The 26,837-nt window shown below is 43.7% G+C and overlaps 1 protein-coding gene across 1 annotated transcript; it reads right to left on the bottom strand.

The window, feature by feature from the left end:
- Positions 1–556: 556 nt before the first annotated feature.
- Positions 557–25,251, bottom strand: mao (monoamine oxidase; the record flags this gene model as incomplete). Its single annotated transcript, XM_079230545.1, has 15 exons — positions 557–712; positions 808–870; positions 1,213–1,324; positions 1,778–1,875; positions 1,965–2,022; positions 2,118–2,171; positions 2,437–2,533; positions 2,619–2,778; positions 3,699–3,848; positions 5,167–5,308; positions 5,987–6,078; positions 6,176–6,280; positions 13,137–13,274; positions 13,856–13,950; positions 25,197–25,251. 15 exons carry the CDS (start codon positions 25,249–25,251, stop codon positions 557–559), a joined length of 1,575 nt encoding a protein of 524 aa, XP_079086671.1.
- Between the last annotated feature and the right edge of the window lie 1,586 nt (positions 25,252–26,837).

The following is a 26,837-nucleotide window of genomic DNA, read 5'->3' as shown; positions in this document are numbered from 1 at the left end:
CACACACACACAGACACACACACACTTTGTACACAACTGACAAACTCACTCGAAAATGCATGAGCGCATGCATACAAACAAAGCTCAAACACAGAAAGCATGACGAGTCATTACACTCACATGTAATCAAGAATGTGAATGTCATTGGCAATGTATGGAATATTCATCGTGAGATATATATATATATATATATATATCTCTATATATATATATATACCTTTCCTTTTTTAAATTGATTATGTTCTTTTTCCTTCATTGGTTCAGATTACTTGTAGATTTAAACTGAAGTTCGGTCTTCTTCTCTCTTCTCACACAAGCATCTCTTAACTCCTAACCAGCAACATCACTTTGTCTCACTCTCTCTTTCCTTTGTGAACAGACAGTGCACAGAGCGTTGGTGCGTTAGTGTTACGTGTGACCAGTGTCTCTTAAAACAACACCCTATACTCGACATAGTTCACTGCTTTGAAGCGTGGGCCGTAAAGTAGTGCACTAGAGGTACAGGAGTGTCTGTGGAGATCTGCACCCTTTGAGGTGCAGAGGAGTGAGACGCCGTTTAAATCCGGGGCAGGAGGCCCTTCTTGTAGGCCACCAGGCCGGCTGCAGCGGCCACAGACAGGAAGGTGGAGAATCCCACGAGCTTGAGGAGGCCGCCGACTGAAGGCATGTTCCTCTCCCAGAAGTTGGTGTCGAAGGGGAGCGCTGGGACTTCCTGTTGGAGGGACGAAAAGGGAGGGGGGGAGGGGTTTAAGTTACATTTGTTTGAGTTTGGTCCCAAAGAATATTGTTTAGAAAGATTTCCCTCACCACAGACTCAGGCTCCTTCTGCCAGATCTGGCTCTGGTGGATCATATTCATAGCGCACAGGACCTGCAACAGAGCACAGAGGTTGTTCAGTCAGAAAACTCAAGATAAGGGAATACTGCAAGTCCTTCCTTCCTGCTGCTGCCAGACTGCATAACCAACAATACATTTTGTAAATACTTGTTTATTCTGTCTGTATATATAATACTGCTATTGTGGATTATTTTACTAGGATTATCTTATTTGATTTTATACAGATTCGGAATTATCGACTTCAACGTTTCCTGTTTTTAATGATATTTAAAGTGACACTGTAAGCTCGAAACAGCAGATACACTTGGTCAACGCTACTGTTATACGTCCTAAATGTCGGTGGATCTTTCCGGGTGTTTTGCGGTGACCTCTGACCTCTCTGGCGGCCCTCTCTCCGGCCTGCACGGCGCCCTCCATGTAGCCGCTCCACTCGGTGGCCGTCTCCGTGCCGGCAAAGTACAACTTGCCGACCGGCTCCCTCAGCACCCTGCAGACGGGAAAAGACAGAGAGCATGAGAGGCTATCGAGATTCAGAGGATTTTTACTCTTTAAAAAGTGGCCTTTTATTAAATTAAATTAAAGTAAATTAGTCTCCACAGAGCACAACTACTTGAAAACAGCCGCAAATACATTTTATTACAGCATTGAACTGTTTTATGTGAATTTATCTTTCATTTAAAAGCTGCAGTTTCTTCTATCGGAACAAATGTGATGATGGATCAGCTGGTTTATTGCTACGGGTTTCATCTTTCTTCATGGTCTTAATCGCTCCACAACAGTTGACTTTGAGGGACTTAAATCACTGTAATTAGACAGAAAAATCTTTCAGTTCATCTGAAAACCTGAGAATGAAAGTTTTTCTTGGACAGAGAAGCCATGCAGCATCGCGAGCATCTGGACGCAACGTTTCCCCGTGAGCATCCACATCTGTGCGACTCACCTCCCGTACTGGGTCAGGATCCCCGGGGGGAAGTAGGCCGTGTAGCAGCCCCCGGAGTACTCCTCTTCACACCAGTTCTTCTCCTCGTAGTGCACCGGCTGACGGACACAAGCGGACACATGGCATGGTTAAACTAGGGGATGCAGTTCCACTGATGTCCTTTTACGAGTCTGTATCCAAAACTCACATGCAGCGCCTCCTCTGAGCCCAGCACTCTGGCGTAGATCTCGCAGATCTTCTTCAACCTAAAAAAGGCAAAACGGGGACAAACACAGTTTGCGTGAAACCCGCTCCTGCAGCCGGTGAGAGGGTGTGAAAAGCTGCTGCGTTCGTCTCCTACCTCTCCTCTTTCGTCAGCACCGATAGCTTTCTGCACTTGCGGGCGAGGATGAATCTGGAGGAGCGGGAGACGAGAAATATTATCCACTAAAAATATAAGTCGCTGAAGTGGTGAAGACGCAATTGCAGTTACACACTGTGGACACTAGATGGCCAGATGTGGGCACACTGTCCACACTCTTTGGGTCCATTGTGTTCTATTGGAAGGAAGTCTTAATCCAGCATTACGCCAAAAAGGCGGCATGTTCAGGTGTCCACAAACTTTTGGCCATGTGGTTCTTGGAGCGTAACGATAACATTATCTTATTTCATATGATCACCCCATAATGGCGGGTACGGTCCCATCAGGCTTCGTGTCGTCCAGGGTCAGGCCAATGGGAGCTTCTTCCTCTTCTATCACCATACTGCCGCAGAAACCTGGTGACACGCGGGCGGACAACATTAAAATACACACTTCACTTCATACTTCATGGGTTCCCCTACTCTCCGTCCTCCTGCGTACCCTTTTTCCTCCAGAAGTTCTCTTTGTAGTAGACCATGCACTTGATGACGGAGCCCATGGGCACGCGGTGGATCAGCTGGTTCCTCAGCGGAGGCAGCTCGGGGTTAAAGTGCATCTTCAGGTTCAGGCCGGGAGGCGTGGCCAGGACCACGTACTTGGCCTGAGACAAAGACGCACACCAGAGAGAGAGGGAGGTGATGCAAACACAAACGGGACAGGGAAGTGTGGGCTGAGTCACATGCATGCAGGTTGGCAGGCAACCAGTAGATGGCAGCACAGAATAATGTTGCAGACTGCAGGTTGTGATTCAGACTGTTGGTGGAAGAGTTAGAATGTTAAATTGGACTAAATTATGTCACAATATGTAGTGTGCAAAAACTGCATGTGTTATTACACCAATGAGGTGTTTACAATGATAGTAAATTAGTACCATTATATTAATGTAAAATAAATGTACTCAAAGTATCAAAAGGAGAAGTATTCGCTCTGCAGATGAATGAGCCCTGTATCTGATATGTTATGATATTCATGGAGGGTTGATACTGATGCATCCATGCATAAGTTGGGTTTTAGTTTAAACTGTTGAGGATATTTGTCCAGTGGTTCCCAACCTAAAGGTCAGGGCCCTCCAAAGGGTCACCACTTAAATCTGAAAGGTCATAAAAATGCTGAAAAAAAAAACAACTTTACAAATGTTTTTTTTTTTTTTTTTTGCTTTATTGTAAAAATAATGGATAAAACAAAACCAAGTGAGATGTTTAGAGAGAAAAAAATAAAAATCTGGTAGAACTTGGACATGTGAAACGTGGCAAGGGGCCCAAAATAGTCAAAGATTTATTTTGTAAGAAGTCACACGTTGGGTCACTGTTTTAATCCTCCACCGACTCAAAGAAGGTTACGGCGCTCGCCTTCGGCTTTTCTGTGAGTCTATACAATCTTTTTCCAAGAAAATCCTACTCATTGTGACTTTAACAATGTGTTGCATTTCATAACTGTACCACGTGCTTTTTGTTTTACATTTAAAATCTTGGGAGGAGAAGAATAAAGTAGCAGAAAATGGAAAATACTGCAGCTGCTTACCGTGTAGGTCTGCTTGTCCAGCGTCTCCACCACCACCGCGTCTCCGCTCTGGTCGATCCGGTAGACCGGAGACTGCAGCTTCACTCGGTCGCCCAGCTCCCGGGCCATGCCCTCGCTGATCTGACTGGAGCCGCCGACGAACTTCCTCTCCTGCGGAGGCGGCCGGAGAGACGGTTAACAAATACAGTGCAGATGCAGCGAGACGGGAGAGCCTGGTTTGGCTTTTTTTTATATGCTCCATGCAGTTTCATTTTATATATTGGGTAAAATTGCTTCTATCCAGTCTGATCTTTCTCAGAGTACGAAATAAAAACAATATTTAGGAGTCAAGCTGATAAGATCCGATGATTTATCCTTCTGTTTCATGCCAGTTAACCACCATCCACTCTCTCTCGAACGCTGCACATTTAAACATCTGAACCCAAACGGGAAAATGTGTTTTCAAAGCTGAGGCCAGGCATCTGCTGAGTGATGGAGAGGACCGGAGGGGGTGGAGGGTAAGTGCTGCCAAAGCTCTGATAAACCAAATGAAATAGACAGAGACCTTTCCCATATGCTTAGTGTCAACACCTCTCTGCTTTCCCCCCGATTAGAAACACATTGTGCGCCCGCCACTGTGCGATTTGGATGAATTTGGCCAAATGTCTTGGCAGTGAAACAAGGCGAGCCTGCGTTTGTCTCGTTTGATTAAAAAAAAGGAGAGTTTTTCTATCTTTTTTCAGCTTCAGAGGACATTTGCTTTGAAAGTGAAGATCACCGAGACACGCCTCCATATGCGACCTCTACGTAATCGCACTCTGACGACGCCGAACGAGACAAAAATAAATGAAAAAATGTCTAACAATATACTTTTGATGAAGCGGGTACACAGGCCAAGAGTCAGCTTGAAATGTGACCCACAAAAAGGTGCTCCTCTGGGTGCTTCTGTCTGCTCTTATTTAACAGATAAAGGGGTTCATTAGTCTTTTGATCATCCTGTGCTACTTTTAGACAAAGATCACGTTACATCGGATCAACCATAAGGGACGTTAAACATGGTTTGTGCATTATCAGAGGGATTTCCCTTCCACGTGACTCTCTGCTCTGAACTGAATATCAGCACAAATAACTGGAAATGACAACAGAGCTGGCCCTGTTTACCTCCACTCAATCCCCTTCCTCAGCGGCCGGGGCAACAGGGACACTGTGCTCTCAGAAAGTACGAAAGACAGAATGTTTTGTTCGGCTCATAACTATGCGAGGTCGGTCGGCAGCAAGTGCTGATTCATGGGATCTCTCAAACTTCCTGGTTTGCACGAGTGAAAGCATTTCTGTGGGTTTAGACTTCTTCAAAAGTTTTTTTGCAAGGTAGATTTTTCTGGAAAGCTTGAAAGCTTAGTGGGCAATAAATAAAGTTTTTTTTTTTTTCTGCAAAAGCTGCATCTCACATAAATCTCAGACGCGAACGTCAAACGCTCAAAAGACCGACCTGTCCTCCGTTAGTGGTGGAGAAGATCCTCATGGTTCCTCCGCACTGCTTCACGTACCAGAGGAACCACAGGGCCGACACCTCGTGGGGTTCAGAGGTCACGTTCACGTTCACAAACAGCTTGGCGAAGTGGAGAACGGTTCTTAAAAAGAGAGAGAGAGAGAGATTAAAGCAACAATCCTGCACACGTTTCTGATTCATAAACCTTTAAGTCTTTATTTACAATGTTGCACGCTGTGAAACGTCATTTTTAAGAGACAGACTTAAGACTCATGTGAAACATAATATATATATAATCCAGCGCCTCTTAAATCATTTCATATACACAGTAAACGGCTACAGACCAATGGATTTCCATGACTTTAAACCAAATTTCCATGACCAAACATTTTGTGAAATCTCGGTGTAAACATGAAAATGTGAGAAAATTTAGTATTTCAACTAACAATGACAATGCAAAGTATACAGTGAACCTTAAATGACACAAATGAATGAGACAATAAACATTTATATAGATGCCTGTATGTATGCCTGCTTATATTTTGAGCGTCTTTCTTTTAAAAGCATATTCATTATTTCAAACTTTTTATTCTTTTCAAGGACTTTTCCAGGCCTGGAAATAACCATTTTAAAATGCCATGCTTTCCATGACCGTAAGAACCCTGACACAATAAAAAAAAGTTGAAGATGAGTTTGACTTTCTATAGAGATCGCTATAATATCGTTATCTTGAATTATTCTGGCCACAGCGGTCGTCAGGCATTCTTATCATTATGTAGAAGAACTTATAATATATATAATTCCGTCTTTTCTCTGCTACCTGGTCCAGCAGAGCTTCTGAAACAGCTGCAGCATGGTCATCTTGTCCCACTCCTCAGCATGGGGAGCTCTCCAGGGGGCCTCTCTGGGAATCTGAAACACAGGAGGAAGAGGAGGAAGAGGAGATTCAACAAAAGGCGAGTGGAGAGTAGAAGCAACAAACGACAAAAAGGGGTGATTCTCGCTGTACCTCCTTGCCCATATCGTCCATCGTCCTCCACAGGTTGTTGAAGTCCAACAAGACGATGGGGTTCCACATGGGAGGGAAGGATCCTTTGAACGGGTGAGACTTCCCCTGTTGGACACAAGTCATCATCAACACACTGTTTACATGCATTTAAAAATAACATATAATCATCAGTTGTCTACATATGGAATCACTGCTTTTTCAGAGCAACTTAAAAGTTGATTTTCTCTCATTGTATGCAGACGTTGGAGACGTTGACTGAGCTCATATCGGCCTTTTAAGTTCGGTATTGGTGTTGGCAGTTACATCATTTTCTTCCTGATTACGAGCAGTTCATAAAAAGGCAGGTGACACTTCTTAAAGCATCGTAACCCTGAGTTCCATATCCCACTAAATGTGTAATATACAGCATTACAGAGCTGCCAACTCTGAAACGGGACGGCTTTCATGTCCTTGTGTGGTTTTCAGGGCCAGCTGAAGACACATTTAAAAAAAAAAAGGAAAACTCACTGACCTCCAATGTGCTGAGTCAGCGGGACTGTGGACAGATTTCAAAGAGAGCTCATTCTAGTGCCGGTTGTGCAATATTTTACAACAATATTCAGAGTTAACAAGTCTGATAGGAGTGTCCTAAATCCATTTGCTGCTTGTCTTTCTGGACTGTTGCTCTATTTCCCAACCACACGATCGATTTACAATTGCACGGAAAAGCAGGAGCGCCAGGGATCAAAGTTACATCCAACTCTCAGATATGGACGTGCAGAACCAACTCTAGCTAAAGGTTGTTGTCGCTTTTTCTTGGGCTGCTTTCTTGCAATCGTCTCGGACAATATCTGTTGAAGTGACCATGCATATTCTCTCTGGCATTTAGCTTGACAAGTGAATTTGTTTCAAACCCCACTAAACGCCAGCGTCCAGAGATCTTTGTGTGAGTGCTGCAGCCTCAAAGTGGATCACTGTTCTGCTGGAGCTGCAGGCCCAGAGCCGTCTGGTCACTCTCTCATGCAGTTTCCATGGATCGGGCTGCACCAGTATTGAGCCAATAATGGCCTCTTATTGGATACATGATCTCATATTGGCTGGTCATTTACATTGCTGCCATTTTATTGGAGATTCATTCTGGAACCACACCCAACTACACAATTATACCTTTGAATTTTTCTTGTAAATGTTATTCTATTTTTTTCAATTGTCCAACGGTGTACAAAGCTTCTCCGTGATATCTTGCCTCCAAAAACCCCATGAACTTTGACACAGACAGGTGGAAAAATAGGGTCCAGGTGGAAAAATTTGCCTTTAACATAAAAAATAAAACAAGCATTCTGATTATAAATTCAGTTTTCAATGATTCAGTATGTTGCGTTTGGCTGAGATGTCAAATAAATGCAAAAATGTAAAATATAAGAAAGGAAACAACTAAAGGATGTGACTTTTATTGTAAAAACAATAACACAGGATAGAGGCCGTCAACTCTGCGCCACTTTTCTGATTTTTCTCTTTAACTGAAAAAGCCCCATTGATCTTCTCAGGCTGATACTATCACTGTTTACAGAAGAGCTTTTGGTGCTTTCATAAGAAAAAAGATCAATAGAGACGGCTTGTACCCTGTTTATAAATTCATAATAAATTACCCATCAACCCATGGGACACTCTGTGTTTTAACAGAGAGAAGTTTCACTCACTGAAACTTGATATTCTCTTTGGAGGTTAAAACCTCCCCCAGAAAACTTCCATTTAAATAATTATTAATATAACAGCCAAGGGCAAAACCACTTTAAAGTCGGTCAACGATTATCGTAAAGTTTCTTCTCACACCGACACCATGAGGCCTGCTGCTCTTCACCAATACTCTAGATATATATATATATATATATATATATATATATATATATATATATATATATATATCTTTTAGTATCCGCACCCCAACAACAGCTGACCCTCTGGGCACTACAAGGTCAAGTGTGCATTTTTGTTGTTGTAGGAAGCTTAATCAACGCTAAACAGCCAGCGAGAGAAAGATCAAGTGTCTCACAGCGTACCGCATCGCTGCCGGCCTCAGACCCGCCCGTTGCCGTGTAGCAACAGGTTTGTCACCATGGTGACGCCGGCCGAGGGGATGCAGAAGAGGGAGGAGGAGGAGGGCGAGGAGGATGGGGGGGAGCAGCATCTGTTTCGTCAGCGAGCAGTGAGTCAGTCCACAGAGGAGAAAGTACACACCAGATGCTGCGTGGAGACACAGGTAACTGCTGCAGAACAGATCTGGAAGATTTTTGTTTTTTTTAGCGAACATCTGTATCGATGTGAAACATATCACTGCGTATCATCCGGCAGACTTTTTTGCCAGCTGGAACACTGTTCATTTGCACATATGCCCACACATATGCCCACACATACGCCCACACATATCTCCCTTTAAACAGCGACACGCTAGCTGCTGACCGAGCGTCTGGTGAACACAGTGTTCAGTAGATAAAGAGACGGGTGCGTTCCTCAGGTGGCAGAGACCAAAACGGAGCTAAAACGAGTGAATATTGGACTTACATTCATCATGAACCCAGAAACACTACTTCTAATGAATGCTTCTGTTGCCACATCATCTTTTTTAAGAGGATTTTAGTGCACAGACGATGACGAAATAGAAAGTCTCACTGGGGTCCACAATATTTATTATGATTTAATGGTTGTGACAGATATAATATGGTTTCCTGGTCTGCAATTCTGTTGTACCCTGTTGTACCCCTTTGGCCTGTTTGAATTGAAAATAAAATGGTGGTAAGAATGAGATAAATTAAATTGTTATAGTAGGTATGGAGGATGATGATTTATGGATGATTTATGTCCGTTTTTCCTGTCCTTGTCCGATTGTTCATATTATTTTGTATTTATTTGTTGTTGTTTTTCTTGTCTAGTTTGAGGTAATGTGTAACTTGTATAAACTTAAAATGAAATGATTGAAAGAAAGAAAGAAAGAAAGAAAGAAAGAAACAAAGAAAGAAGATTTATTGGATATTGTTGGCTGTCGTGGGTTTTATATTCTGATATATGACCACGGAAATAAAAAGAGAAAAGCTAATCTGCTTCTTACATCTCTAATGAGGCTACTGATGAATCTTATCTTTTTAAATATAGATGAAAGGCCACATGGAAACAGATAAGGCACATACATTCGACGCCACCATTTCTTCCTCTATCGGGGAGGATCATAAACAGCCCAATCATCTTCCATTTCCCTCGCCGGTCCTGTGAATGTGCAAACATGCACGACATCCACGCGACTGCAGCAGCGACGGGACGATCCCACGCTCTCTTTCTCAATCTCTGATAACCAGGGAGAGTATTTAATCAAAGTCGGTTTCCCCATCTCTGATAGCGGTAGCTCATTAATAAATCCGGTGCTGAGAGCTGCAGCTGCCTGTAAGGCAGTAGTTTGCTGATAAGGGAAACCGGCACCGGCCTTTTGGATTACAATCTGCCACAGAAAAGCTGATTAGCTACACAGCTTGCTTGAAAGCTAGCCCTAATTACACAAGGGCTTGGCACACATGCTGGTTTACTACGACTCTAACCGCTGTCCTGTGAAGTGATGCTTTTATGTAATATATATGTTTAATCTAGCGTGTTATTAAATTCACATTTACGCAGTGATCAGGACACTTTTACACGCTGCGTCTGCGGAGAGTTTATTCATCTGAGTAGCTTCTTGGCTAATCCAAAGCTAATCCAATCAAAAGACAGGGCAGTTACACTCGCAGCAGCAGCAGCAGCACACATGTTTAAAATCCCATGAGGTGAAGTGCACGTAACGGTTGGATTCATTCTGTAAAGATGCACAAATCAAAAGGTTGCATCTGGATGTGAAACAGCAGGGAGGCCAGCTGCAGGGTAACAGATTCAATAAGAAAGTATTGTTGCAGATCTGTCACATTTTAGTGTCGCCCTCTTTTTAAAAAATGCCTTATTTAGCGGTTAACCTTCATGCAACTATTTAACACAGACAAAATTCTTCATCTCCAGCCTCATTCTTTATGTATTGCAGTGGGGATTTTTTATTTTTGCAACATTTTTGCAGACTCAGCTGTGGCTCCAGAATTAGAGCTTGTCTCCCGCCTCCAAATGCATGAATGTACAAATGCATGAATGCACACACACACACACACACACACACACACACACACAAACAGACAGACGTGAGCAGCTTTTGATGAAGCATGCTGCCATGGAAACCCGCCAGGAAGCTCTGTGTGTGTGTGTGTGTGTGTGTGTGTGTGTGTGTGTGTGTGTGTGTGTGTGTGTGTGTGTGTGTGTATATGTGTGTGTGCTTGGGCCTTTGAGTGGATCTTACAGAGATAGTAGCCAAGGAGCTGCCGTACCAGAGGACGGATGGATTCAGAGCTCACGTAAGCGCTCCACATCGTCGGGCCGTGCAGTCGAGCCCTTCACTAAACCGCAGAGCTTTTTCTCAAAATTGCTGTCGGAGCCAAATGTCATGCCGCTGACATTTCACATTGCTGCTAAAGTGGGTCAAGGCAACGCAACATCAGTGCTAAAAGACACAGGGGTGAGATGATCTGCAGACGATGAAACCGAGCTTCATCTGGATTTTGTCCTCACAGCAATACAATAGTCGAATGTTTAAGTGGACCGACAAATTAGGGAAGCCTTAACAGAGAGATGACTTTGTTATTAAGTGTATTAAATATGTATCTTAACGTGACGCCTGAGCTGGACTCTTTCACTGAGACGAGGACAAAAAGTGTCACCTGCTTGATTTGGATGAGGTTGCATGAAATCCATTTGATATTCTACCTTCTATTGCATCTGCACCTTCATGTTAAGATTGTACTAATATGTTTCAGCTTGACTGCAAATCACAGTAAATATTTACATACAAGACACTTGACTTGCAAAAGACGCACACACACACACACACAGACACACACTTTACATGTACTCCCGTGTTACTCTTAATTTTCCCTCATTCATAGAAGCCTCCCGGTTCTAATTAACTCAAGTCAACTAATTCATTTGAGCAAACCGCCGTTAAAAAGGCGGCCGGACAGATTATTATTACTGGTTTATGATATCGCAAATGCAGCGTAGGCTGATTTCAGGCCAGTTCCGGACACACAGCAGGTGCACAATCAATAACTGCTATATCGTGGAACTCTCTTATGTAGGAGTAAAACAATTTGCCCCATACATTTTTTATTAAAGTTGACATTGTGCAGATGGAGCTGATACAATAACCCTGATATAAATATGTTTTGAAGCCTCTAACACAAAGTTGATTCGTGGTGATTGATGGGGCAGTATTTTGTGTGTATTTCTGCTGCGTTTAATTACATTACATTGAGAGGTATTTATAAAAAGTCTGTTTGTGTATGGAGGAAGTTTGTTCCCTACACCCTCAGGTCAGAAGCTCCAAGTCCATGTCTGAAGTTACGATTAAATTACTTGAATGCAGTCTATGCTGAGATAAGCTCTCGCTATCTCACACACACACACACACACACACACACACACACACACACACACGCACACACACACACGCACACACACACACACACACACGCACACGCACGATCTACAGTAAGTTTGTCCAGGGTACAAGGCTGCAGCGGCAAATCAAATCAGGTGGAGGAACACAACTGTGTTAAGGCCATCGGTGCGCCCACACTAATGAGATATGGAGCGAAGAATAACAAGAACAAAGATGGCCTCTGCCTCTCTTCCTTCCTTCCTCATTTTTTTTGTTTTGCTTTGCTGTTCAATCAACTACTCAGAGAAAAGATAAACTGCATTACAGAAATCCCTCAGGCAAAGATGAGCATCTCAAGTCACTAATGCTGGAGTGGAGAAGGGATGGCTTGCTGCTCGTCACAGGAAGGACACCACGTTTGGTTTTCTCTGCACGATACCTGTGTTTTCTCTGAGCGCCACACAGGAGATGGTTTGAGTATGTGAGATTTGATACACATATTTCTATTTTAGGTAGAGTCTAAGGGAAAGTCTAAGATTGTTGTAGTGCATTCACACTTTATGTCACACCGCGGTTACTTGCCCTTCCTCATGTGTCACCCGTCTGATTGTTTCCACCTGTTCCCCAGGACCCTCATGTGCTTATAGTCGCCGTCTTCCTTTGTGCCAAAGTGTTTCATCCTTGTCCGTGCACTTAGCCCTTATCCACCGTCATAGTCGATTTTTGCCAAGAGTTTTTTGCTACGCCACGTAAGTTGTTTTCTGTTTCCTCCTTGGAGAGTGATTTTTCGTTTGTTAAAGTTTTCTAGTTTAGCTTCAATTTGTGTTTTTCCTCCCCTTTGTAGTGAATGTGTGTTCAATTAGTACTAGATAGTTGTAGAGCCTCCTGTTCAGGTGAGCCTTTTCTTTTGTCCCGTTGATCAGTAGTTTTAGTTTTCCTCCTTCGGGAGTGATTTATGTTTTAGGATCTTCCCTGTTTCTAGTGTGTTGTTGTCTCTTCTTTTATTGGAGAATTTCCTTAGTAGGAAGGTTATCTTCGTGAGTTATTCTTGCCAGGACTTAGTTAGTAAGTGAGTTTTTCATAGCGCCAATTGTTTGTCACTCTTCAAAGAGGATCTGAAATCAATAAAGTGTGCTTATACGTGATATCCTCTGCATCTGAGTCCTCATTTTAGTCCAGGCCTGACACTTTATGAGAACACACATTCAGTCTTCAGTTAATTAGGTACACCTATCTAAACCAATACAGTCTAATACCACAGTCCTGCAATAAATCCTTATAATGATGATGGTTTTAATATTCAGTTTTCTTTGTTGGAGCGGTTTCAGAGAGGTGTTCCTAATGAACTGGTAAGTGAGTGTATAGAAGTCACCAACATCAAACTGAAGGACACGGTTAGCGTGAACAGATATGGCATCGGCCAAAGCTCGGAGTCGAATATTATCCGCCATCCTCAAAAACGCACACGAAAGCTGCACTCACGTTGACATAATGCACCATACTCTCATGCTCGTTGACTTTGTAGGTCTCAATGCCGAACTCTTTGGCCAATCGGAGGATGCGGTTCTGAGTTGGTCCGATGTAAGCTCCGCCCAGGTCAACCCACTTCGTCTCCTTGTTCTGAAAAAGAAAAGAAGAAAAAAAAACATCGGAAAACATAAACGGATGAATAAAAAAGGTGACATTTACACATAATGCTGAAAGGAATGCTGCTGATCACAAAGGTTTTTATGATCGGAATGTATTTAAGAAGCCTTTTGTGACACCTCAGATTTCCACTACAGGCTTTTTTTTTTAATATGCACTGTCCCTTCTTAAATAAACTGAACTAAGGTTGGAGAGAATCCTGCCAATTAGACTGCCACCTTTTTTTTGTCTCAATAACATAGATTCTTCTCACAAAGAACAGAGACTCTATACGGAGTACCACAAGGCTCTGTCCTGGGTCCACTACTTTTCGGTCTTTATTTGTTGACACTATCCTATAATCATTCATAAACCCATTATTTTCTTTACTTCTCTCCTCTTCTTAATTGTATATTTACGTTCTAATCATTATTGTCTACGTTTAAGTTGCATTTTGTGAATGAAAGGGCAATAGAAATCAAATGTATTATCATTGTTATATAACTGAAGCACAACAGAATCCGGCTGCACCAATACTGCAGCATCTGGAGTAGCATTAGCGCTCCTGGTCTCACCCGCACAGTGAATGTGCGACCGCCAACCCGATCCCTGGCCTCCAGGACTACAGGGCTCAGTCCATTGGCTTTCAGCAGCTTTGCTGCACTCAAACCTGCAGACAGACAGAGAAACAGAGATGTGAGGAAGGGCCCACCATGCAATGCACTTCCTGCACCGCACATAGGCGAGGCTACGCTTGTATACCGCTTGTGCATGATTGTCATGTGCTGGTGTATGATGGTGTCTGTTTGGAATGTGAAATATGCGAGACTGTGGTGAAGGTGCAACTCTTTTCTTTAGTCTTAAGTCCCTCTGTGGTGTTCTCACGGCACAGGGGTGGACACGGTCTGTAAAACGTCATGATAGATTGACTCAGTGCCACACCTTTCTTGAAAGACATGTTTCTTCATGTCATTATGAGTCTGTGTTTATTAACTTTGAGACAGAATAGATGGATTTTTGGGAAATCTGACCTGACCAAAATTGGATTATATCTCATCTGCAAGTCAGCCCACCATGGTCCCACTTACAGTTCAATATGTCGGTTTGACTTGTGTCCCTTTATGATTGTGTAGCGTGTCGTTTTGTCTTTGTACACAGGTCTCTTGTGAAAAAGTATGTTTACTTTGAACAAATTACAAACCAGCTGAGGGCAGCACAAAGAGCAGAGCATGACTTCCCCATATACTGACCCACAAAAGAACTTCCGCTTTGCACACACTGACCTCAGGCTATCCCTGCCATAGCTTGAAGTCAATAAGACATAACGTAAACACACTTAGGCATGCACACACACACACACACACGCACACACACATGCAGTGGCTCGGCCTGCAGCACAAGGCTCCGCCCCCCTGGACCATGTCTGTGCTGCAGACGTCTAAAAGCACAGAAACCGCATAGAACAACCTACTCATTGTTCATTTCCCACAGCCCCCACACACACACTCCATTAGAAACAAGGAGAATCTCTCTGGAAATATCTCCACAAACAGGCCAAGAGCGCTGTGTTCAAAATTAAAACTATTTCAACTTTTGCCTTTCAAAGCGAAACCAATGAGATAATGAGAAGATGCGTAGAAAAACAGTGAATAGCTTCCTTGCGCAATATTTGATGACATTTTATAGCTGCCCTGTGCATTGCATGTCATTAAAAAAAGCAGCTTTACTCAAATGCTTTTTAAAGGAATATTTCATTATTTACTCTCAAACGGCTACCAAAGTTGGAAGCACCATCGTGTGATAGTAGCATTAATATGTCCCTTCGATGAAGCTCAGGGCTGTGACCCAAAACCCTGAAATAACGACCTCTGGTGTGCGCCTGAACGCCTCAGGGCCACACGCTCTGCAGCACCCACATCTGTGCAAATGTTTTCCTGAATTCCTTTCTTACCGTCCCATCTTCGCCTCCCTTGCGCTCTCCTCCCAAATCCTGCTGAGCTCTATTGCTGCGAACAAAGTTGGTTTAAGTTTAACATAGTTTGTCCCGCATTACCCAGCTCCAGCCTGCTCTCCTTGTCCAAACAAACCCTCCCCGCCGGGCTTCGGAGAAAGCATTAGCCCGGACAAGCGGAGGCTCACAAATCCTTCGCCGTTAAATTGATGCCATTACCTGCACTCAGCTCCAAAAAAGGTCAGTATCTGTCTTGGGAAACAAAGAGCATCTGTCTGTATCCCTTGTTTATGCTTACAGCAATCACAATCACAGAGAGTAGCATCCTGCTGGGATATCGCTTTGATCAGGAAGGTGGTTTCGTCTTAATGGATGCATAATTTAAAAAAGAAAAAGAAAGAAACCTTGTATAAATATGACAAATAGATCAGTACAAAGCTTTCATCACTTCAAAGACTTCAGACCGAGTTCATGGTGGTGGTGGGTGAAGATAAACAAGGGCGTCCCCCCACCACCATGAAATGAAGAAGAGGACTGAGCTACTGGGAAAAAGAAATCCACAAGCTATCCCACACTGACCATCAGCAGAGAGGAGCGGCTCAATTTGAGGAATTTACTTATGGAAATATGAAAAATAAATAAACGAAACATTCCACACGCTCCTAAGCGTTCACGCCAACATGTGAAACAGGTGGAACAGGTGTGTTGTGAGTCAGACTTAGAGATGGGCTACATCACAAGAAGGGATTAAATAACCTTATTTGTTTTCTCCATCCACCCCGAAACCATGAAAAATATGCCTGAGGGGATTACAAATGGATTAAAATGTTGAAAAAAAAAAAAAAGGTCAACCAGTCTTTGTTGGAAACCGAGAATCAAGAGGGAGAACACCGTTGTCTCCTCTTCCTCCTCTTCCTCACTGTATGAGCTTTGTAAATGTTGCTTCATTAATGGAGATGTCAATTTCCGCGTCACCACTTTTTGGGGCAGTCCCTGTAGCGTATTGCGCAACATGAGTCTGCAGCATCTGAAGCCAACGAGACACAAACTAAACGTCTGGGAGACGTGATGCGATACTGAAGGTTCACTTGTTCCTCTGATTCTCCTGTGCTGCATGGTTTATCCTCCCTTCTCCGATGGGGTCTCTTTTCTTCCCAGTTATCTCTTTCTGTATCTCTCCTTCACTTCTGATCCTCTCCTCTCTACTCCTGTTCTGTCCTCTCCTGTCTTGTTTCCTCCTCTCCTCACTTCACTTGTTTCCTGCTCTCCCCACTTGTTCTTTCCTCTCCCTTCTTGTTTCCTCCTCTCCTTTCCTCTCCCCTCCTCTCCTCTCTTGTTTCCTCCTCTCCTCTCCCCACTTGTTCTTTCCTCTCCCTTCTTGTTTCCTCCTCTCCTTTCCTCTCCCCTCCTCTCCTCTCTTGTTTCCTCCTCTCTTCTCCTCACTTGTTCTTTCCTCTCCCTTCTTGTTTCCTCCTTTCCTTTCCCCTCCTCTCCCATCATCTCCTCCTCTCCTCTCTTGTTTCCTCCTTTCCTCTCCCCACTTGTTATTTCCTCTCCCTTCTTGTTTCCTCCTCTCCTTTCCCCTCCTCTCCCCTCCTCTCCTCCTCTCCCTTCTTGTTTCCTCCTCTCCTTCCCCTCATCTCCTCCTCTCCTCTCTTGTTTCCTCCTCTCCTCTCCCCACTTGTTCTTTCCTCTCCCTTCTTGTTTCCTCCTCTCCTTTCCCCTCCTCTCCCTTCTTGTTTCCTCCTCTCCTTCCCCTCCTTTCCCCTCATCTCCTCCTCTCCTCTCTTGTTTCCTCCTCTCCTCTCCCCACTTGCTCTTTTCTCTCCCTTCTTGTTTCCTCCTCTCCTTTCCCCTCCTCTCCTCTCTTGTTTCCTCCTCTCCTCTCCCCTCCTCTCCTCTCTTGTTTCCTCCTCTCCTCTCCCCACTTGTTCTTTCCTCTCCCTTCTTGTTTCCTCCTCTCCTTTCCCCTCCTCTCCCTTCTTGTTTCCTCCTCTCCTTTCCCCTCCTTTCCCCTCCTCTCCCCTCATCTCCTCCTCTCCTCTCTTGTTTCCTCCTCTCCTCTCCCCACTTGCTCTTTCCTCTCCCTTCTTGTTTCCTCCTCTCCTTTCCCCTCCTCTCCTCTCTTGTTTCCTCCTCTCCTCTCCCCACTTGCTCTTTCCTCTCCCTTCTTGTTTCCTCCTCTCCTTTCCCCTCCTCTCCTCTCTTGTTTCCTCCTCTCCTCTCCCCACTTGCTCTTTCCTCTCCCTTCTTGTTTCCTCCTCTCCTTTCCCCTCCTCTCCTCTCTTGTTTCCTCCTCTCCTCTCCCCACTTGTTCTTTTCTCTCCCTTCTTGTTTCCTCTTCTCCTTTCCTTTCCTTTCCCCTCCTCTCTTCCCTTGTTTCCTCCTCTCCTCTCCCCACGTTCTCTCCTCTCCTCTCCTCCTCTCCCCTAGAGCACCTTGGGGCTCTGGTTGACCTATTTGTCAAGTCTCTCCCTGGGATGTTTTGACAGGAACAAAATTATAAAAATAAAACCATACTGTATTTCTTTTATTTTTGCCTTGTATTTAAGCTTCAGAAACACTTGGTTATTTATGTGTTTGACCCTTAAGCGACAGCCAGGAGTGAGTTGAGCTCGACGCACTGCTTTCCACTTCCTGCCCCGTGTGCGGGAAAAATAAATAGGGGCAGACACGGTTTCCTTGACAACGGCAATTGATAAGATGGAGCCACTTGGCAGGAACAAACTCCATTTGCTTTCTGTGTGTGCGTGTGTGTGTGTGTGTGTGAGTGTGCATGCGTGTGTGTGTGTGTGTGTGTGTGTGTGTGTAATCTCTGCCATCTTTTATGATAACTCAATATGAACATGCACACACGCGCGTGTCAAAAGCGTCTCCCGCTCAGATATTTATCAATATAATGATCGGTGACATTGATTATTGGATATATTGACGTGATTGATTGATTGATATATTATTTACTTTTTAAGGGTCCAGTTTTGAAGCAGATGAACCTTCTGACGCAGATCTCTTGAAGAGCTTTGAGAACATCTTTTCACATGCATCTTCAATAGCGTACATGGTGCTGTACATGCCGAGTGTGTGTTACATGCATTAGTTTCCCCCAGTGCATGCTGGGATACTGGATGTGCTCCAGGCGCCTGCAACCCTCAACAGGATACAGAAGAATGGCCTTCTGGGTGTTTGAAATATGGCTGTTATTAGTGTTTACAGCTACAGCCGTCTGGTTCCCCCGGTTTCTTGTTTCCTGATCGACAGCCCGATTATGTCATAACTTAAATGTGTCTAACCGTGTAAATTTATTAATTTATCTCTTCACTGCCGCTCGGTTCCCTCTGTTTCCCCCCCCCCCCGTTCCACATCTGGCTTCCCATCCGTCATTCGTCTTTTTCCCCACTGACTGCAGATGAGAGCTGACGTGCATCTTCAGCTCAGAATCCGCCAGCAAATCCACAAATGGAATGGCACTTATTCGTCATGCATGTCCTTACATTAGACATGCAAACCTTTGGATTTCTTTCCTGACCAATAGGAAACCGAGGTGAGTAGCTTGGCGTGCAGGGTCCTGTGGTTGAAGCCTAAAAAGCTGCACAGCAGCAACGTTATCTGCATCATAGTCGAGAGTCGATACTCGAAGGAGGAATTAAAACACTGCAGACCACTGATTGGTCAGAGAGAATCGTTACTATCACGACAGGGGACGTCCTGCAAAAAAAACATTTTTAAACAGCCAAGCTGCCATCAATATAGCGACCGCAAATTTCTTCATTCAGCCACAGCGAACAATGTGACGGACGTACAATTGACAAAGTGCAGCTGTTTCCGTTTGGTTTACACTAAAAAATAAATAAGATTCAGCGAATGATGCATAGAAGAAGATGTCGTGACAGTTTCTGTTTTTGAAGTGAAGGCCCGGAGGAATCTAATGTTTATATATCACAGATGCGAACGTGTAAATCAAACACTATTTACAAGAACCTGTTCCTCTTGGATTGGAGTCACACTACGCTCCCTATCCCAGGAAATGACATGAATCTCTCAACAACCGCCTGCTGAAGGGATTCTGCGTGACGCTAAGCTGCTAAATAAATAAAGTCAGTGTGTGGCATTTTCTTTTCTTTGAAAACGTCTGTGTTTGTCTGTTCTTTTCCCAGGAACCCAAACAAGAAATCCATTACTGAGGGACAAGTGAGCCACTTGAAGGCTTTTGGCTGACAAGTTGCCATTTCATAGGGGGTTGTGTGCCGGACCAGGGTCATGCGAGGCCCCTGGTCCCAGGAACCCCCCCCCACCCCCCCGCTTGATCATGGCAAAAATCCTAATCCCTATCATTCTGGTCAATATTATGATTCTTCAACACAACTACTCACTGACTTGAGATCATGCATTGATTGTAAGATTTCAAAAGCTTTACAACTTTTTTTCAAGCTATAAAAATCATTTTAACAGTGGATTTTTCAAACTTTAAATAGAAGCCCTTCGTAAAATAAAGGCTCTCTTTTTGTCACCTTGGCTCAAGCTGAAACAAACAGCGAGTTTGGGCTTTTTAGGGAGACTGCTGTGAGACTGTAATGGCCGCCTGGACGGACCTCAGATGATCTACATCTTATACATTTAAAAGCGAAATGCATCAATTTGAAAGCAACATAAAAAGGCTAGCTCTATTATGAACGTTGTGCATTTAATCATTAACACATTGATGACATTGCACACAAAAAAAAGGCACAAACAGCATTGTAAACGAGACTTTCTAGAGGAATCCCGGCCACACTGTACTTTAACGCGTGTCATACAGAGATGAGAAAATAAACAGGCACATGTCAAACTCTTCCTAATCTCAGGACATGCAATCTGATAACAGCTGAACAGTCGTTTTGTCCGGCAAACACTGAACAGAAAAGGAAAATAGGAACATTTCCCACGGAGCGACGAGGACTTTGTGTTGTGCAAACATCCATCAGCTTCGTGTGGTTTTTCCACCACAATCAGTGTCATCGTTTGCCCCCGAGACAAATGGAAACAAACACAAGCGGTCCATTTAATGATTATATTTGCGGCAGCTCAGCCAACAGGTGCCCATGTTTGCACAGCTGGGTGGAGAAAGTGGCGTTCTAGGATTGCAGACGTGTCGATGGAAATGAGACGACCTGTCAGAGAAGGTGCATGCTGCCTTCAGGAGCTTTCAGACATGACGGAGTTGGATTTCAGTTTGGTTTTCCGGGACCTTTAGGTGGTCATTTGAGTGGGTCCCAAATACAATTTGTGTTGTTTTACTAAATTGTAGCGTTAAACTCATGTTGGACTTCCACAATTCTTAACTTAGTTGCGTCCAGTCTATATATAATATATTTATACACCAATTTTTTTTTTAACCAATTAAGCCCTGCCCCCCGCTGCTACAAGCTACCATAGTGTACACTCTCACTACCTGCACTCCCTGAATGAATGTTATCTAATTTATGGGAAAACAAAGAAGAAAAAAGTGATTTCAAAGAAGCAGACCGACTGGTTTACAACATCTGTTTGAAGGATGTGTCCAGGATATCAAACTGATGGAGCAGTGAAAACAGGTCATGAAAGATAAACATAGAAGCTAAAGCCAACAGATCAAAGTGTAAAAGTGAACCACCACATCACCTGGAGACAATGAAATTAAGGAGCAATGCTGGTCCTGTAAAGTAGGTCTGCAAAAGCAGCATGTGTGTAGATTCAGTATACTGTCACAAGCTAGCTTAGCATAGAAGTGCTAAAGCAAAAGCTTTTTAATGGTGTGCTACATTCTCCGGTAATGTTAGCTCCAGAGGTGTTTACGTAGAAACGTCTCTCTGCCTCTCCTCCCCAGGGAATGAGGATCACTCTTACACAACGTTGAACCATGGCCGCCTCCAAAAAGCCACAAAAAAACATCTTGAAAATAAAGAAAATCTGAAACCACTGCAAGAGTAGCCCGGTAGCCGTTGGACCCTCGTCAGGCCGGGCCAATGCTACGCTACGATTGGCCAGTCTGCATATGAATTCTGTCTCCGTGTCCATGTGAGTGGCGCTCTGTTATCTTCCTGTACAAACAACCCTGAACAAAGTAAATCAAAAGGCCAGAGCAGGCAGCGCCTCAGAGCTCTCATGTGTGTTTACTGTGTGTGTCATGGCGGGCTGCAGCATCAGGATATACAACTGACCTATTTTCCAGCGCTGATGAGCGTGAACTCCACAGAAAGGCAACAGTTTTATCACATTCACTCCACTGCATCGCCACTACTTCATGTGCTTGTATAGATTTTTTTTTTTTAAAGGTATTTATTAGTAACATTATCGGTCCACGATAATCGGAATAAAATGGTGGCTTATCTGTCAAAACAGTCTAGTTTACAATGTGACTGATCCGGTTAGTGGCCCGTTTGGACCTATATCCAATGGTGTCGCCGTGTTTGGTGTTCTTCAACGAATACCAACAAAGGTGATACTGAGTTTGTCAGATCAACCTTCTCCTGGAGCTCGTCAGCACCAAGTTACATAAGAAAGTCCTGCTGCCTTGAAATCATGGCTAAAGTCAACCTCAAATGATGTAAATCAAGTTGTAATATTGTATAATCGTGTGGTTGTGCTGCCTTAATTAAGTTGTAATTGTGATTTTATACGAGCGTTCATTTTCTTGACAGGGATGTTATTCTCTGTTGTTGAGCTTGTAGCTTACTACAGTGCACTGTCCCTGTCAAATAAATAAAATAAAACATTAATAGCTGGTGGACACGGCCCTAATGTCAATGCAATGCCGATCTCTGTTGCTGGTAAGAGCTGTTGCAGAGGAGCTAAGTTGGTGTGTTTTCTGCAGTAAAAAAAGGGTTATTTTGATACATGGCCTGCGTGATCTGGCAACCCACTGCCCTTCACTGTCGGCCGGCTGCAGCTGCAGCGGGTTACATAGCTGCAAACAAACTCAACTGTGCAGTCAATTGACCAGAAGAAGAAGAAAAAAAAGTCCTCCCCAAAGTTAAGACTACACGGCCTCGCCTTTACGCAATACATTTGGTTCACTAATGTAATTTGTCACTGTATGCATGGAAAACGTCCTCCAGAGAACTGGCCCTTCATTTCCATTAAGCATGTCCTAATTTAATAGACTATTAACTTTACGGCATCTCAGGCCGATGGTCTGTGGAGAGGAGGAATCCAGCAGAGCTTATGAAGGCCACAGCCCAGCAAGTGTGGCCAAGTTCTCTAAATCATCTGCTGCACAGTTCATTGGGGAGAACTGCATTATGGGGCCAAGTCGGGACCAAAAAAAAGTCCCAACAGCCACTTACTTTTTGCACTTCCATCTTCCTTCCAGTTCCCTAATTACTCTCCTTGCAAGCACTCATTTCTCTTTCTCTTTTCCCCCAATGATCAAACACTTTTTGCCCCGCTCCTCCTCTCTTTGCCTCATCTCATTTCCCACATTCACAGCTGCTGAGACATAACAGGAAGAAGTGGTTTCCTCCTTCTCTTTGCCATTCCCCCCCCCCCCCCCCCCCCCTGTTTTCCGCACTCTCGTCCCTCCCTCCTCCTCTTCCTCTTCCTCGGCATCCTCTCTGCTGCTGGTTTGATAACAGCTGTCAGAAGTGTTTAATGTTTTCTCAGAAAAGTGCTGGCTGCCCCTCCAGGGCCACGGTTCTGCCGGGGGGGGGGGGGGGGGGGGGGGGGGGGGGGCTGGCAGGCGGGAAAATGACAATTGCATTTGCAGGCCGACGGAGAAACAAACATCTCAGGAGAGAGGGTGATTCAGAGAGAAGCACAGGAAGGAGAGCGCTCTCCCTCTCCCCCATGTTTCATCCGTCCTCTGATTGGACAGTGATTGTTATATGTGGACCTCATTGTGATCCAGTAAAGGGCAGCGGGATAAACAAATGGTGTAATTACAAGATCCTAATGTGACACAAGGGGGGGGGCTGTCTGCCGGTTTTATTCAATTAACTCTTTTTTTCTGCAGCATTTGTTTTGCCGCTTTGACTGGTATTTGAACTGACACTGACCTAAATTCTTCACCGTCTGACACACAGATGGACGTGCAGGCCGGCCAGCAGTCGATCGACCCGTCAGTCGAATAGAAAGAGGACAGCGGGGCCCGGCAGGGGGGACAGAAAAGGACAGGTTCAATTCAGGAAAGTGAAGCCGATAGGGAAGAGCCTTAAACTTGCATTCTTTCTAATGGCCAGCAGGGGGAGACTCCTCCGGTTGCAAAAAGAAGTCTGATTGTACAGACGTCAACGAGAACATTGTAAATATGAGTTTACGGTCTCAATGTCTAGTTTCAAGTCTTCTTCAATGCAGCATGATGTTCATTTAGTGAATTATGGTCCCATTTAGAGTCAAATAGACCATAAAGCAGGGTATGCTTTAGGGCGGGGCTACAAGGTGACTGACAGGATGCTATCTCTTTTCAGTTCAGGAAAGTTAACAGTATTTTGGAAGCCTAAAAATGTCTTATTCGGTTGTATTTAGCTCCACCCTCTCGTGTCACTTCTTTGGTTCACAAACCAAGTAACCAAATGTGAGACTATGTCCACTTTGTCTTTTATTTAACACAATCTTCAGTCTTTCTTCATTCTGCAAACCAATATTATCAACACAACAAGCTGACAGGCTTTAAATCCTCCTGCTGCCCTTTGACCCTAAAATACTGGCTGCTTATCAGTTACTGGAAGTAACTTGAGTTGTAGAGCTATAAAAGGGAGTGAAGCTGCAGTTATAGCTCCAACTTGATAAGATCAAGTTATGTGAGACCACATTGCAACTCGGTGATCCAAGACACAGATACTTAAATAAACAGCCCCAACACTTTAACCTTAATATTCTGTTGCAGGACTCCTGCTCAAGTTTCATGAGAAATAAGAAAAATAAAAGCATGAAACTGAAGGATTGCACACTAAATAAGGAAATGCATTTCCGCCTATGTGGCATTTTGACTATGAAAGCGATGAAATAACAGGAACAATCAAATTGACGTGGGTGTGGGAATCCTTTTGCAGTCTGTGATCATACTAGCTATTGTCAAAATACAGAGACAATCTGTAAGTCCGACAATAGGGACATTCATTCAGACTGGGAACATTTCCCAAATAACCCCCCTCAAATTAAATGAAGTGGTACTTAACAAGACAGCATGCTTTCAAATAGGCCTGGGCAACATATGTACATTATATGGGTCATGTGTCATTTATGTCTTTTTGTGGTTTTAACGGCTGCATTACAGTAACAAATAATGTAGTTTAGACTCCTTAGTGTAGCTGTTCTATTATTTGCCTCCACTTAGCCATTATATTATCTTCACTGACATCAAATCACAATTGTATTGCGCAATTTTGTGAAAGCACAAAGGGTCAACCCAACAAATATCACTGCATTATTGATTTCGCGGTATTTGGCTGTAAATATTGTTATATGTAATTGGTATTCACACCAGAAACCAGAGGACACATTAGTACCAACACTGTTATTGTTGTGGGATAATACAGCCATGATGGTGAGCCTGTAATTAGCATCTACCACCAGACTTAGAGATACAACGAATCATGTATCAGACCCGCTTCCTCCTCCTCCTCTTCCTCTTATGCAATACAAAGTATTCCCTGGCCGATTAGCTGTTACTCAACGCGCAACGCTGCGGCGATGCGCGTTGCGGAGGAGAGCAGAGGAGAGGACGCCTCGCGGAAGAGACGCGAACGCGGAGAAAATGGATGTCACGCCGGTGGAGAAGAAAGGAAATGTGATTGTCAGACGACTAGAACACGTCTCTCCTCGCCAAACCGCGCACGAGCAGCAGCCCTTGTGCAACAGTTGTCCCCCGGTCACCTCACGCGAAGCAGCCGCGAGACGGCGAGGCGGTCGTTTGGTTTCGAGCGGTCTGGTTTTGACTCCATCTGGCCGCGTCGCGCCGCGCCGCATCACGCCGCCGCGCGCAACTAAGTTCACTGTTGTCAGAAACCTACCCGATATTCCTCCGCCGACCACGATCACGTCGTAGGTGTTGCCCGGTGCAGTCATGGTGCTGTCTGGTCCGTCTCTTCCCCTCGCACTGCCGTGTCCGGAGCGCATGGAGGTGCGCGTCTGTATTAAAAGCGCCGGGCAGGCCCACTCCCTCCGGACTCCGCCCACTGATAGTAGAGCAGCGCGCGCCTCAGAGGACAGGGAGGTTCATGGGGGCTCGGAGACCTGCAGATACAATGCGTTTTATTATTATTACCCCCCGCCCCCCTCCCCCCCCTCAGTTACAGGGGCGTAAATATAGGCCGTGTGGTGGGGGGCTCGGAGAGGGGACACTCCAACAATGTGTTGGACGGGAATTAGTAGACATATAGTAATAACAATAATATAATATATTATAATAAGATAAGATAAGGTGAGATATTCCTTTATTAGTCCCGCATTGGGGAAATTGCAGGACTACAGCAGCAGACGGTTAAAGTGCAGACAAGAGACACATAGTGAAATAAAAAATAAAAAAAAATTATATAAATAAACAGTAAAACCGTAATAAAAACAGTAAAGAATCCACAATAGCAATATTATATATACAGACAGAATACAAAGTGTTTATGAATTGCATACTAATGAGTTACTAATGAGTGTTCATGTTGGAATAATGCTTTTTAAATGACGAATTTAGTGTTTATTCATGCTTTACTAATGCCAATTAGTGTGTACTTGTGCTACCAAAACATTATTTATATTGCACCAGTTGAAGTGATTAAAGTGTTTTTTGTGGTCTACTGCGAGCTCAGTTGGTAAAATAATAATAATAATTAGAATACTCATCTTGACTGTGTTCTCCACAAAAAAAATTGACTAATAGGTGAAACATTTGCAATATTTAATCCTTTAAAAAGACAAACCCATGTCCATTATGTGTTTATTTATATTTTTTGTAATATAAACAGTTGCAATCTATAACAACATTGTGCTAAGTCTACATAAACTATAAAAACTACAAATAGCCAATGAAGAATATCCAAATAAATGAACAATGTCTTACTAATGATTAATCTGGGTAATATGTTTGTCAAATGTCAAAGTTTCTATTTGATCATGAGATGATATGTGGCTATAGTTTGGAGAGTTTTGAATCTGTTAAGCTGAGCATGTCTGCAAATGTCCTCAAAGTCCTGAAACCCTGAAGAGAGTCAGCAATTTTTGGCTCCTCCGGCTGCCTCGTCTCGAATTCAATGTGTTTTTTGGCGTGTGTTTTTAGATGAGTGATATATAGGGTCTGAGGTTAGTGGAGCAAGTGGAAGAGATTTTAACATTTTGTTCCAGAAGATGTCAGTAAATACCCTTCTGGTGAATTTGAAATAAAAAGGCAGTTGCTAAAAAGTAGCTAAATGAGACTACAACATGTAATTATGCCGACTAGTCTGCCTTCCCGGCCTCTAAACTTCTGCCGATTGGATTCACGCTTCCTAAAATTGTAGATTATCTTGATGATTATCTTGATGAACAAAACATGTAGGTGTCTTCAACTTGTGTTTGCCAAAGAGTTTATTTTCTGCAATAATCCCAAATCCAGTGGAAAAACACATTGGCTTTTTGTTGAGTGAATTAATGCAGCGCTTACTTCCGGGTTGGCCTTCAAA

This window comes from Taurulus bubalis (genome assembly GCF_910589615.1).
Source record: "Taurulus bubalis genome assembly, chromosome: 15".
NCBI lineage: Eukaryota > Metazoa > Chordata > Actinopteri > Perciformes > Cottidae > Taurulus > Taurulus bubalis.
The sequence above is the reverse complement of the archived record's forward strand: the minus strand, read 5'-3'. Positions and strand labels throughout refer to the sequence as shown.